We start from the raw sequence: 15554 nt of genomic DNA, 5'->3' as shown, positions 1-15554 counted from the left end.
TATAACTCTGGATAGAAGGTAAGAGAGGGACAGAGAGCAGGACTAGTGCTCACTAAAGAGCCAAAGGGGATGTTGGGATGAGGGACCGATGCTGCTCATATTGCTGCCTCTGGAATGTCTTCTAATCACATTAGGGGGGAACTATAGCTCTGATTTATAAGAGCTCTTTTAAGTTCACTTCACAGCTCTGGCACCTCCGTGTCTCCAGCTATAACAATCTTTGAAATGACTTTGATCTTCTAGTTTGGGCTTCATCCTGTGAAGGGCAAAACACACAGGAAAGGTGTATATCATCTCAAGAACTTGCCCCCCCCCCCCCCAAGCGACGGTAACTGGGCTACAGGGAGCTGGAAAGCTGCAATTGCTCCTTGGATGTGAGGGAAGAGCAGGAGAAAGGTGCTAATCCCTTGTGGTTGTGGCCAAGTACAAGTGACTTGGAGCAGTCACCGTTGCAGAGCTAAAACAAGAAAATCTCACGCCCAATGAGTGACATGATTAAAAGGGAAATGTCCACGCTCTCGTTGTGCTGAACTTTCATCTGCATGCTGTGTGGCCCACGCTGTCTTGGTCACGCTACTCTGATTTCTGCCCTCACACGGGGGAAGATGGCACTGACACACTTGTGATCACCCCCCCTCTGCAACTGAGGGTCACAGGTTCGTGCTGAAATGGGGCCGTTTATGGGAAAAATGATATTACGTAGCATCACAACTATTGTGCTTCATTCTTGAACGCATGAGCATGTTTAGAATTTTTGCATAGCTCTCTATGGTTAAACTGTGAGTCCTGTTTAAATTAGGTCAATCTCATTAGTTTTTACTAAATAAGCAATAAAAGGTTGCAAGTTCAAAGTGGTTAATCTAACATTCTTTTGTAATGTACATGATGATAAATGAAGACCAAACATTGGGTGTTTGGACAAGAGTTGTCTTGGACTGGAGCTGTTTTTGACCAGGGTGCAGGGTACCTGTCGCCAAATGTTCTGTTCTTCTGCATTGTGACTGTTTTTGTCCAAATCCTACCGAAGCGCAGAGAAATGTTGCATCCAACCAGCAGGGGGCGCTAAACACTTCACTTTTAGGGAGCTTTAAGCTTCAATATTGCCCGAAACCACTCCCTAATCCCTTGAGTGAGAACTGCTGTGCTCTATTTAGATCACTCATAATATATTGTATCCCATAATATATTGTAGTCCCCAAGTAAAGCACTTCAGTTGATCCCTAACTAAGTATTCCATAATTCCATCGTCTCACTGGGCCAAAAGCAAGAAGCTAGATGTTTACTGTCCATTTTCATTCATCATTAAAAAAAAGTGTGTCCATAAATAATATGTGATTATTTTGTTTTGGTTTCAGATCCACACAGACTCTGACGAGGGTGAGGGCAACATCAAGTACACCATCTCTGGGGAAGGGGCGGGCTCCATCTTCATCATTGACGAGCTAACGGGAGACATCCACGCAACGGAGAGACTGGACAGGGAAGAGAAGGCCTTCTACACCCTCCGGGCTCAGGCTAGGAACCGTCTATCCGACGATCCCCTGGAACCAGAGTCAGAGTTTGTCATCAAGGTGCAGGACATTAACGACAGCGAGCCCAAGTTCCTGGAGGGTCCCTATATCGGCAGCGTGGCGGAGCTGTCGCCCATAGGTAAGGCAAGAGTCATGTAGGGCGCACGGACGTGGATCATCTGGATAGCTGTTTCAAGCTCAGATGTCCCAAAGGTAGAAATTCTGTCCAGAATTACCAGTTCTAATACAGCTATAGCCATGATTCATAGGCTCGGCTCTGTAGAGTCATACTTTTCCCTTGAGTCTAAAATGCCAAGAACGGCCATAGTGCTAAAATATTTAATGTGTCTGTAGAGACAGAAAAAAGGCAAAAAAAGAAGCAGACAGGAGATAGGATGGAAACAACTGTAGAGTCAGAGGATTTATCGTGGAGGAGGAGGACGTTGGATGGTGATGTGAAGATTCCTGTCTGGAATGGGGGGGGGGGGTTAGCGGCACCCTGTAGTTACAGGGAGGGGGAGGAAAATGAAAGGCGGCAGCGCAATCATATGACGGGTGGAGGGGGCAGCATGCGTGACTATCGGCTGAGTTTTGTGGCTGCGTCCTGACACACCGTTACGAGCAGAATGACGAGGGGGAGGATGCAGGTGTAAGCAGCACCGGCTCAAAGGCAGAGTGGAGCAGACAGGTGGATGTGGGTGGGGGGGGGCTTCATTAACATGAAATCAACGTCAGGCTGGTCTCTGATGTACAGCAAACAACATCCTTTTTCGATCCGCTCGGCAGTATCACAATAGCACACAACAATGCACGGTCACTAGGATGTGTGTGTCCGCGTCCATAATGAAAAGGATGAATAGGTGGTGGGGGTGGGGGGGCAGGGGGGGTCAAACCTGTTTGAGCCCCATTGAAAGTAATTCCTGCTGCCTCAGCGTGATCTCAACCGTGGCCTTTTCATCTAAAAAAATAATAACAATAATAGTGTGAGGGTGTTTTGGGGCTAATTTGAAAGGCGGCAACAAAAAGAAAGGAAAAGAGAAGGATGAAGATCGATATAAATAATGCAATTTTGGAGAGAAGCGCGACAGGGAGAGTGAAAATTGGAGTCAAAGCCACCCTTTGTTAATGCTGGTTAATGTTATCTTAATGATCAGGGCCCATCCACTTTGGCTGCTGACCCTGTTGCACCACAGTCAAATTATGCACTAAATGACTGCACAGTTCATGTTTTAAACATTGTAGAGCACTAGCCCTAATGAGCTAAAAGCAAGTGCTTAGTCAAGCGTTCTCCAGCTCCGTCCCATTCCTCTTTTTGTCTTTCTGTTGCTTTCCGTGTTGAACATCGGCTAACACCAGCAGTATTTCCCGACATGTCCGTGATAAGGTCAAAAGCGCAGCGACCATATTAATTAAAAAGCAGTGACAACAAGTTGCCTCGCTGGCGTGACGTTGACGAATCGCCGAAACGGCGTGTGAGCATTTTGCATGCAGCCGCTCGTGTCCAAAAGACTGAAGCAAAGATGGATGTTTATTCCATTAGATGATATGTGATCATTACAGTCTTGTCAGAATGTCCTGCCCGGTCTTTGGCTTCCACTAAACTATTTTCTTAGCTTTTGTGAATCCCCATGTGGGCTTGGCGGGGGGGATTCTTAATTATATCGAAGAAAAAGGAGCACTATTTTGCACATTATTAAATCATTAAAATGCACTTAAATGCTATCAGGTGATGGGGGTGTCACATTTCTGAGCTCCAGAGATTTTGATACAGTATATTTACATTTACTGTACTTGGGGTGGTTTTGTTCCAGATTGTGGGCGTTTTTGTGGTCACTGGTGGATTCCCTTGCACTGCTTTCATTCTCCAGCCATGAGGTCCTCTTGGTGTTTTCTGCTCCAGATATTTCCAGTCATCTGAAGCAGGCTTGGTTTTGTGTTTTGTGCGGTGATGGAAGCGGGTTGCTAGCATTAGATATACTGGTGTTATGCTTACTGTGCTGTTTTACAGCCCACTATAAAGCAAAAATACCTAGCATGACGTGAGGTCATAATAGCAGGAATGTAATAATTCAGCGGGGGAAGCATTTTCATTTTTACTTATCGCCCCTGTCATGTCGCTGTCGTGCTTCTGCAGCCTCCCGGTCGCTGCCTAATTCGTTTGTGTAGACTTGCTTTTTGTCGATGTGGCTATCTGTGGTTTTAGCATGTACTGCCAGAAATGTAAAAGAAAAAAAATCACGTACATAATCTTCTCCAGGGTGTTTAAATTAAAAGGAGAGGTTAAACAAAGTGGGGGTAGCAGAGATGGTGATAAAGTACGAGGGCTCCGGCTCCGTCTTGCTCTGGAAAAATGTTCAGCTAATGAAATTGAAGTCCTAAATCAAATTTGCAGTTCATGAGTGATCGAGTGTTGCGTCGAATGCTGCTTTGAGAACCGCGGTTTTAATGTCCGGAGATAAACTAACACGGATGGAGATGCTGCGGAACCTTAATGTGTCCTCTACGGCTGTGGAAATTAGCGGGTAGAGGGCGTCCGGAACAAGCGCACCGTTGCTCAGGGATCCTGGCATTAAAAGTCCGACGGGTAGGATTTCAATTATGCCGATTCCAGGATCTGAATACCTGGCCTCCATCCCTACCCCCCATCAAGAGTGACACAACTGTGGTGGCTGCTGGGAAACAAGACTGAATTTTCCACAAATAGCTACTCCAGAGATTTGGTGTTTTTTAGAGTACTACTACAAACATGCCAACATTCAGCCGTTACTGCTTGCTATAATTATACTGATCACTCAAATTACAGCCATATAGGTCATTCATTATTTTGTCATTTGCATGATTTTTGTTATTTGGATGACTTCTGTCATCATGGGATAAAAAGTATATTTATTTCTTGAACTACACTGAAGAGGGAGCATCAGTGCATGAATCATTAACTGTATCAACAACTCCTCTGTTTGTGTAGTGCCGTAAATCTGGTCATCGCACTCGTCCCATTTTGGGAAATAGAAAAGCATCTGCAGCCGCGATCGCTCGCCGTTAGGAAGACACCTAAAGCGCGCGAGTTTACGTGACTCCAAATGATAAATGTGTGACCGCTTTATCCTGTGATCATGTTTGATACATTGCTGAGGGTGGTATCGCTGTTAGAAATGTCCGTAAGTGAAGGAAAATCCAACTATAATGGAAAATTTGTATCGCCTGTTAAGTAAGACAAATGCATTTTTAATGGTCTTACATTACCTTTATGTTGCCTGGTTAAGGAGGACAAGATGCTTTAAAATGTTAGATTTATTTGAGATAAGTCTGTTTGATTAATGGTCAGATCGTCTTTCTGTCAATTAATATTGTCCCTTTATGTTTAAAATGATAAGAAATTTCACCCACCATCAATGGTTATGGTCATTAGAAAGTTTTCTCCCCTTTTCGTCTAAAATAACATCTTTATTTGGAGCGCTCCGGACAGGCGTCCTGAGAGACCGGGATTATTATTACAGAACTGCAGTGCAAAGCAAGAACGGTGTACTTCCTGGAGATGGAGGAATGTGCTTTCCTTCTTTTTTCCATTTAATAATACTATAAAAGCAAAAAGGTAACAGTGAACCAGAAAGTGAAAATACACCACTTTTACAAACCCTAATTACCAGGAAATTACACCGAACATTTCTCACAAAGAGCGACAGACCCCCACGGAGCTGCAATCATGTGCACGTCAGCCGCAGAGAAGTCTGAAGTGTGAAAGTCTACCATCGCCCAGCTTTTGGATAATCAAAACTGCCATCAAAGCTGGCTAATAGCACACTTCTCATTTGTTCTGCATAATCAAAAGTATTTGACATATAAGTGCACAGAGCATTTTGGCACATTGCGGGATGGAATCAGCCAGTCGGGCCACCAACCCAAATGACGAACAGTTCCAGCACATGCAGCCCTTCTCTGACATGGTTTGTACTTTATTTAAGTGATTTACCCTTGGAGCCCTCGAATGATCAGCTTTGTGCTGTATATACTTTCATCTATTTTGAACCATCGGTTTGGGCACATTATCAGCGTCTTTCAGCCAGAAGGTTGTGTGTTTGATCCCCAGGGAGAGTAATTGACAAAAGTATTTTATTAGTTTAGGATTTTATTGGTTTAATCTTGGCAGATCTATTGGCAGCTTGGGTTTCAGTAGATAAACATTACTGTTCTCTTTATAAACCGTTTTTCCTAATAATTTAATATGCTACTATTTTAATCTCTGTGCTACGCAGTTAACAAATTAAGTTTTAATATTTTCACGAACATGGCTTGTTTGCTTCTTTCTTTTTCATCTCTCCAGTTCCTCCTAATACGTCCAAGTTTTCCCTCTGTGTGTGTGTGTGTGTGTGTGTGTGTGTGTGTGTGTGTGTGTGTGTGTGTGGTGTGTGTGTGTGTGTGTGTGTTTTATGGATCGAAGAAAGTGATTTTCCTCCTGGTAGATGTTTTGTGTTTCTGCTGACTAATGGTTATTTTACTTCTAGACGTGCGCACAGATGATCCGACTGGGGAGATTTGTCTGGAAATTGTCCTGTTGTGACTGAAAACCAGCCTTGGTTCCTTTTTAACGTGTTCGCACATGTAAACAAAAATAATAAATAAAGAAATATTTATCGTGGCTGGCGAATGGAAATGGAAAAATCCCGCAGATTTCCTGTGATGCTAGATATAGAGTTTGGAATTTAGCACAGTTTTCCTGTCGTCCTAATCTTAATGTTTAGACGCTTATAGGAACCCCCCCCCCCCCATGTTTATGTTTTGCAAAGCCTGAACATTAATATTTGAACTGGATCCATCTTTTTTTTCTCTTCCCCTGCCAAAGTAACTGTTCAAATATTTATCTGGCTTTGAACTCGGTCTCAAAAGTTTTGCAAACTCAAAGCACTAAAGGGATATCGTTTGTGTTGCGTGGCTCCGTAATGAGAGTTACGCAGCGTTGCAGCCTTCAAAAGGTTAATCTAATAAACACAATATCAAGCAGACAAACTGCAAAGAAGTCATTGGCACCGGAGCCTTCGGCCTAATGCGTCGTTTTTATATCGTGATAATAAAACACACTTTCCACTATTAATTCACTATAACGGTGTGTTAAATCTTGCATACTAACTCCTCCACCAATCTGCCAATTTCCTTATTTTATTCCTGAATTTTAAATGCCAGGAAACCTCTGTCCATGCAGTCATTAAAACACAAGCTGGTTCCCTTCTGGCAAAGACGGGAAGGGGAGGAAGATTTTGGAAAAGGTGTGTGGGGGAGGACTGGAAGAGGGAAGAGTATATTAGCAACATGGGGGGTGAACAGAAGTTAATCCTGTGATTGATGTGGTTCTGCCATCGAGCACTGCAGGACCTCCGCTTGGCTGCGATGTGACAGGACGCGACACCCGCGCGCTGGCCTCTAACCTCAGGTAACACTGACTGACAAGTCGGGGTCCAAACAACAGCAGAGCAGGCAATAAGCAGTCAGACAGGTGACATCAAGCTGACAACAAATAGCTGTTATCTAGCAGCCGAGGCTCCGTATCGCCATGCAACGCAAACCGCCACAGTTACTGTCAGGTTGGTGTGATACGCATCATATTATCTGTTAAAAGTAGCAAAATATTAAGTCTAGTTTCAGGGAGATTAAACACCCTAGCGCCTGAGGTCACTTTGCTTTTCTGAAATGCACCGAGGCACCTGTGCTATCCCCATCTGTAGAAAGTCCAGCTATAGATTTTAAAAAAAATGTACATCTATTGCTTGTAGAGCAGGAGTGATTCTAGGATGCAAACAATCTGCTTGATGCCATTTTGAGGTGTCGCTTACATGCGCACCCTTCTGGTCCTTCGTGCCCACTGATGACGCAATGAGAAACATTTGATTTATTGCATATTTGATAACTTTTATTGGATTCGGACACTCCAGCGGTGCTGTTGTTAGCACACCTGCCTCAAAAGAAGATGGTTTCTGTGGATAATAGTTCATTTAGAGGTCTTCAAAGTAAAGATACATGTCCTGTTTCCAACTACACGCGTATATTTGTGTCTCTCTCCTTCTTGCCCCAGTACGGTTAATATGAGAAATGCTTTCAATTCTGCTTAAGTCAGATGTCTACCAGAGGCTTGAAGTAATAATCACCTAGTCTGTTGCCGGGGTCTAGAGAGGTTGCCCAAGAGGCTACAAATTGATGCAGTCATCATTAAGATTGTCAGGCCCTGTCATGGCAACAGAGGATGGGACATTGGGAGCAGCAAGTCTAAAGGAGGAAGCAATGCAACAAGGCAGGAGCGATTTCCAATCGATTCCCTCCGCCCATTTCAACTTAAATTCCCCCGCTGCATGATGGGATCGACATCAGTGCCACAGTACCTGCAGCAGTGAAACTGATGAAGGTCGTTCTTCAGCGCTTCTTCCATAAAACCTCACTGGACGATCATAGAAGTCTTGTTAAGTTAGCATGGAGAGCTCTGCCTGTTAACTCCGAACTCCATTCTTACTAATTTGAGCATGACATTTTTCATGAACACAGCACAGTACTCCCACCTGACCGGCTTGCCTTAATACTAGAAGAGACCATGAAAGATCCAGACCAGCAGGTTCTGATCCCAAGGGGGCGGGCCCAGACTCACAGAACCTGGGAAACAGTGTGTTCTATCACAGAAAGCCTCCAGCCTTGGCCAAACTCCATAGATAGTGTCTCGTGATTTTTCAGATCACGTAACGCTACACGGAGGAATTATAGCGTATTGATGGTGCTGATGCACACCACTGACCAGGGTCATTCCTGTAAGAACCAAAATGACGGGCTCCACACTCGTGATGAGACTGGAACCTTTCTAATGACAACTGAATGACATTTCAGGGAGAGAGACGTGAGCTCAACGCTCCTCTTGGCTGACAGCTTGGCTGAACCTCACAAAAATACTTCAAAAAGCCAACACCTAAATAAAACCACGTCTGAGCCTCTCCAAAATATAAATTAAACATAGGTAAGCACTCCTCCCCGGTGCCAGAACCCCATCTTCATTAATCTGTCAACCGACATCAGACACTTTCACTAACATCTCTTCATCCAGCTGCATCAGCCAGGACTGCTCAAAACTCCGCTCCCAACCAGGACATTTAGAGGAAGCTTTGTCCCGGGCGTCTTCGTGGACATCTCTCACTCAGTCCACATTCTGTTTGTCCTCCTTCCTGGCCAACATTAAGCAGTCAGACCCACCTGAGACCTTTTTTTCCCCGCTGACCGCCTCCTTACTGAACTCTACATCTCACAAACTGTAATCTATTACCTCCACAACACTGCCGAGGGTGACAATGTGTGTATCTATTTACATCCTTGTGTATCTCCCACACTCTGCCTTTCTATCTGTCTGTCCGTCTGTCTGTCTATATCTATCTCTATCGGAAAAGTAAAAAAAAAAAAAATCCATCTTTTTTGGGCATGAATCAGGCTGAAAAGATTTAACTTTTCCACCTACAAATCACTATATGATCTGATCTATTAGAAGTCACAGTTTCGAGGGATTACAAACGTTTGATTTTAAATTTAGATTCTCTGGCAAAAAAAAAAAAATGGGGGAAAAAAGTGTCGCTAAATCCCCGACGGGATCTCAGAGGGGATCAATGTAAGCAGGCCATTGGCTTATATGACAAGACGGCTTTTCTCTTCACTGTGCACTTCATTCCGTCCCACCCTCCATCCTCTCTGCACCTCTCTCTTCCCCTCCTGAGCCGTTTATGTGGATGAGAGGGGAATGAATCATAGGAGAAGCAGGGAAGAAATAACTTTTCATGTGAATACACCTCAGCTTTTATGGCTTTACTAAATGATCCATAATGTGGGTGGGGAGCACTCAGTCCTCTAGATTTAGGTAGGTCGGAGCAGGAAAGAGGCTCAACTTCAGAGCAGTTGAACCCCCCCACATGCATGTGCTCCATACCACTACAGCCCCAGCTGAGCTGGGTACAAATCTCCTTTACGAGGCTACCTCTTAAATAGCTGTCAGTCTGGTGTCCCACATGCGTCGCACTGCTGCGGCTCCCCTTGCGGTAATTGAACCATCGCTCCCAGAGTGCTGAAACGGTGTGGGAAGCCATTCTGACAGACTGTGTTGATACCATTAAACCAAACTCATGCATAAATCTAAGCATACAGCCGTTGTCACCCACCCCACAGTCAATCCCTCACTGCTCCGTCGCGACAATACTCTTTACTTCACTCCCCCACAGATGGTCCAGGTGTTGGGCTCACTCTGAATGGTATTTTAGTTTGGATCGAGCATTATTGAAGGGATAATGGACGCTGTTTGTCACTCACAGCACATGCTCTATGGTTGTGGGATTACTGCGGGATGAACGGCGCTTCCTTTGTGTCCTTCTCTCCAAGAAAATGCTACAATATTATCAGCAGAATCATGTGTTCCACTAAACAAAATTGACACATAGAAAAGGAATTAAGTCTATGCTAAAGGCAAATTGCTGCAACTGGCTCTTATTTGCTTTTCGTCATAAGCTGTTCAGCTGAAGTGCACGGTGAAGATGTTTATTGCTCTGAAAAACAGCTGTCATATTGCAATTATAGCGTTGCAGAGTTATAGCCTTGTTATCAAAGGAAGCCGTAAATAATGCTAAATAAATAGCTGTCGCTCAGCTCCGCTGTGTCATTTGCATTTAATCGTAGTGAATGATTATTGAACACCCAAACGATTTTCGCGTTTTCACATGGCGACAGAAATGTTGTAACCGTGTGTGAGATGAAGAGAATCAGGCTGTATGGCTGAGCAGCCAAGCAAAAGGTGAACCTGAGATCCGCTTTGAGGACTAGTGTTTAGATTTCTGTTGATCCACTAATGGTAAAATACAAATCGCACTGGTTTCCATTAAGGGGCGCATAACCAGAAGGTCCTGGGTTTGGATCCCGAGGGACTTGCTGTGGGATGGATGAATGGTTGGATGGTTTCTTTTTGACTCTGGAAATGTTCAGAGCCATGGTGGAACAAGCATCGTGTCACATGCTGAAGATCTGAATGGACCAAAATGCATTTGGTGAAAGAAATATCAACAAATTTAAAAAGAGACTGTAAAGACTTCAGGGCAGTTGTTGTCTCACCTACCAGGCTGTGGGCTTATGTCAGTGCTCATCAGTCGGTCTCAAGTTTGTAACTCAGGACGGAAACTAGATCTTGTTTGTTTCAGAAAATAGAAAAGAACACTGTGCCGTAAAGCCCTGCAGATCTTGGCTGCGTGTAAAAAAAAACAAAAAACCAAACAAACCCAAAACTCCAGAATTTGCAGAAAGAATTGTACCCATGAGGGAACATTAAAAAAATAAAATAAATAAAAATACCAACCGGTATTTTGGCAGTTAATAGTGTCATTGTTCTTTACTTATGGTCTTATGGTAATTTGTGACTGAAGTTTTGGTTGGTGAGACACAAGAAAACAAAGGAAAATAAAACTCTTAAGCTGATTAATATCTGGAGCTTTTACCCATTAGACATAGGTCTGTGACTGCAATATGCATTATATTAGAATCGGAGGAAATCGATAGGTTTTATTGAATCCCACAAGCCCATCAACAGCAAAATTGCTTAAGTGAGACACCGGCTGATACTGTAAGTAATGACTTCTCTCACCGAAAAACACTGATGCGAGCCGGGGCTTTATTAGGAGTCCAAGTGCCAAACTCACTCACTCACTCCTCGTTTTAATATAAACACAATAAAGAAGCATTTGCATTTATATGGTTCTTCCAGACCATCTAACATTGCTGCCAGCCAGCACCTGGAAACAGCTGGGCTCCAAACTGATTGTTACCTGGGGAAAATTAAGATAAGAGAGTAATCCTATGGATGAAAATGGTTTTGTTGGACTTGTAGCAGTAGGGGCAACGGGGTAGGCAGAACTAACACACCACTGCCTGATGATAATAATAAAAATGCACTGCTTCCATGTAGCTTTTCTAGTTGATGTTTTTTTTTTGTTCATCAAATAAGAATACTATTTTCCTTATCCCCTGACTGCGATGCTGCATATCTTGATCTTCTAAGGATCGGGCTGCTGTGTACTTTTGCATATTTGGTCGACATAATGAATTTGCGTAATAAAACTCATGAATTTGAATTAAATGAAAAGGCGGCCTTCCCATTCACATTCACGGCCTTGAGTCGACCCCAGACTTGACAGAAAAAGGTGGCGGGATTCGTGATTCTTTGGTATAGCTCGTACTCCTCGCGCAGCCGCCTATTTCCAGTGATATTTTTACACCGCACCATCATTCAAATTAGCCTCGCGTTTCAGCCTCATACCTCAACGTGTGCACGCGCCGCTTTGCTTCATACCCAGTAGAAGGCATGTGTGACAGGCAGCAGGTCAGTGGTTTGAATTGTCTGCTTTAATGACCAGGTGCTTTAATTATAATCCAGCAGTCTCAAGACTCCCCCCCTCCTTTCTCTTAAAAGCCCCATTGCATGACAGGAAGCAAACAGCGCCTTGACACTTCCTGCTAATTAGCGTCATTAGCATACGGTCATTATGTGGCTGGAAAGTGGCACGACAGGGCTCTGAGAAAGGCAACAGGGATGACCTTTTGGCAGACAACACCAGCTGTCAGTAATTACCCAGACTGAGAGGGACGGAGACGGCCGCTGAGTCCTCGTCCTTGAGGACTTGGGGGCACCCAGGATGGAACACCTTCATTTCCATTTCCCTGGGGGGAAAAAACATGTTTTAAAGTTTTTGTTTGTTTTGTTTTTTTTAAGTGTCTAAGATTCAAAAAGGGCAACATTTAGGTATTTAAAATGGGGAAAAAGGACCATTACCGCGAACAAAGTCGACAATTTTTCTGCATTGAGTGGAAAATAATAACTCGACTTTACTCCACAAATACAAATTTGACGTGTTGAAGCTGTAATCTTTGCTTAAGCGCATGCAATCATTTGCAATCATTTCTTGTATATTTCAGGCTCTTGTCACAGTTTAAGGCCACTTGGTTCATTCCATTTATTTTTCATCTTTTGGGACACTACATGAAAAACAACAAAAAAATGTCAAAATGTTTGTGTCTAAAAATATGTGCATCCGGAACTGCCATTTGAAGTGGTTTTGAAATGCATTAGCTTCCCATGTTTGTGTACAGACAAATTATGTTGACAAGGCTGTATCAGAGAATTCACCTCTTCATTTTGCTCTCAATAGCTTCATGTTTAGTCAGTAAATCACAAAGACCTTTTGAAGGTCTTTATACCTAAACAGGTTCTAATCAAACCCCAACACGCACCGAGATTTACGTTGGAATGTTTGGTTTTACTTGTTTGCTTCCGATGTCTCATTCCAGGAACATCCGTCATGAAGGTCACTGCGTCTGACGCTGACGACCCCACATACGGCAGCAGCGCTCGGGTAATTTACAGCGTTCTGGATGGAGAAAAGTTCTTTTCAGTTGACAGACACACCGGTAAGAATCACGAACACCAAGTCCAGTTTTTCCCTTTTAAGTTTTCAGAGTTTTGCTGTAATTTCCAGACGTACCTACTTTATTGTTAGCATCTCTTGCACCTGCTGAACAGTCCAGCATTTCAAGCTGTCTTCAGGCATTATAGTGCATTTTTTAATTCTAATTGTAGGTTCACCCCCTCTGAACCTCCCTGAGCTATACAATGAAAAGTATCCAATTTCCCCAGACGGGGAGTCTATAGTCTGAGGCCCATTCGTAGCCGCAGAGTAGCTTAGCATTGCCGTTTGAATCGGGCCTCCGGGGAAATGCAGCAAAGTTTTAATGATTCCTTTTTGGTCTGCGCCACTTTTGTGAAGTCAGCCTGAGCACGTGGATGATAAATGACCCTGATGGTGTAGACCTATCAGAGAGAGCTTCTCTTTCACGCGCTCTCGTTTTGCACTCTTGTAGGAAGGGCAGGCCCGAGAGTCCAGAAGGTCAAAATGAAAAGGCGATGAAACACCTGCGCAATCTGCCTTATTAATACAGCTCTTACTCACCCCTCAACCAAAGAGCGTCGGTCTGATTTTTACAGACTGGAATAGTCTGTCATAGTCAACAGTGGCTCAGTCATTCTTGTTTAAAAAAGAGCTCAAAGGGCTTCCTATTGAGCAAGGCCAGCATGCTCCACTACCAACCAACTACAGCCTCCCTGATGCACAATGCAGCTGCAGAAACATCTCCCTGGATGTTCTGAATGTTTTCTGCACTTGCATAAGTGTAATTGCATCCTAATTGAATGGCTCTGTGAGTGGACTCTTGTGGTGTCCAAAGGTCTTCCACAAGGATAATGACTGGTCTTGTGTTTTCAACTGACTTACTCAACTTCACTTCCTGACTGAAAGTATACAAAAATGTCCAAGGCGGCAACTTAACTTCGGTTGGTAAAACCATTAACGGTAATTGTACTGCCGAGGTACACGAGCGTCATCACTATTGCTGATATATAATATTGTTATATCTATTTTAGGTGTATGTATTGAGACAGAAAACTAATATTTCTTTTCTCTGAGTAGCAGGAATGCATGATGCATGCTGAAATATAGACTTGTGTTTATTGCTGTGATCCTGATGGGCATTGATAGACACAGCTTCGTATATTTGTTCAAACGACTTGATGTGAAGAATCTCAATTGATCTAAGGAAAAACACAACACTTGAATAGCATCATTTAGTTTAACTGATAAAACAGTGGGACACCATCTGACAGTTGGTGAATGTGACCCTATTACTCTGCTGCTAAATTGGTTTAGGTTAAAGTTACGTGATGTGCATCGCTGTAATGGGAATGTACAGGCTGAACGTGTGCACGGGCTCATCTGCCTCGTCTCTGCCGAGTGACGTCAGGCTGGCGACACACAGATTTGTTTCTGCTGTGGCTGCATTAAGACATTGAGTTGTGCGCAAAACACAACATAAACCCCAGACCTCCTATCAAACCCAGGGATCATTAGGTTCTAATGGGCACAATCCCACAGCCTGCAGCACAACCGTATTCACCCTGCACAGCCAAACCACCGGTCAGTTTGAGGTGTGCTGGCTGGCGAACCGGGTGCTTTAGTCATTTCTGTGCCCTTCACTAAAAGAATGTCCAGAAACTACGCCTAGCCTGACACTTTACCAACAGCAATCCAGCTTGTTGAGCTTCTTTTCTCAAATATAACAGTGATGCGAGGCTCGTGAATTAATGAGACAGGCTATCGGCTCGATCACCAGCATGGCTGAAGTGTCTCAATGCTGTGGGTTTTGACCACCAGTAGTGAAAATTTGCAGGATTAGCATGTAATTCCCACAGTGTGAATGGACTGACTTCTGACTCACCCTCTGATATGTTTTTTCTCTTTGGATGTCTCCTTAAGATCTGATTACAGCCCTGTAGAGAAGCAGTAATGCTCGTCTTTATTCTGCCCCCGTATTATGCTTTTAAATACAGCCGAGTCATAAAACTCACAGCAGGCACGAACCTGACACACTCTTCCCCTTCCATCTCTCCAGTCACCATAGATTTGGTATTTGTAAGCCAACTATGAGTCCCATCATGCAGAATCCATCATGAGATGACGTACGACGATTGGAAAACCATTTATTTCTTTTCCCGATATGAATAATTATGTGTTGCTGAAGTCACCCTTCCCCTGACCTCACTTCTCAGTCTCTCTACCCCCCCCCCGCCATCTTTTCTGCTCTTTGCTCCCTCATTTATTCCTTGATCATTAGGGATCATCATGACAGCGGTGGCAGATCTGGACCGTGAAACACAGGATCGTTATGAGTTGGTCGTCAAGGCAACGGACATGGCAGGACAAATGGGTGGTCTCTCTGGATCCACCACAGTCACCATTGTGATCACAGACGTTAATGACAATCCGCCTCGCTTCCCACAGAGTAAGCCACCACCCCCCCACACAGACACTCAGGTTATCGTAGCTCAGAAAATGGAATCATGGTGAGACACTGGAGGAGAAGAGAAAGTGGCAATAAGAAACTTGCAAAAGCGGAGCCTGAAATAGGAATAAAGGGAAGGAAAGAAAATGAAATGAGACACAC

General features: G+C 43.9%; 1 protein-coding gene across 5 annotated transcripts in view; it reads left to right on the top strand.

The window, feature by feature from the left end:
- The window catches only part of LOC130524891 (cadherin-22-like), a 115876-nt gene that overhangs the window by 71460 nt on the left and 28862 nt on the right, over nt 1-15554 (top strand). For all 5 annotated transcript variants that reach the window (XR_008950277.1, XR_008950276.1, XM_057031410.1 and 2 more), the window contains 3 exons: nt 1356-1650; nt 12849-12968; nt 15225-15392. Coding sequence is in view for 3 of the 5 variants with exons in the window: in XM_057031410.1 (XP_056887390.1) it covers nt 1356-1650; nt 12849-12968; nt 15225-15392 (583 nt within the window). In the remaining 2 variants the exon portion in view is untranslated. The remainder of the gene's footprint in view (nt 1-1355; nt 1651-12848; nt 12969-15224; nt 15393-15554) is intronic.

Source organism: Takifugu flavidus, chromosome 4 (genome assembly GCF_003711565.1).
Source record: "Takifugu flavidus isolate HTHZ2018 chromosome 4, ASM371156v2, whole genome shotgun sequence".
Lineage (NCBI taxonomy): Eukaryota > Metazoa > Chordata > Actinopteri > Tetraodontiformes > Tetraodontidae > Takifugu > Takifugu flavidus.
This window is presented reverse-complemented; position numbering and strand designations above follow the sequence as displayed.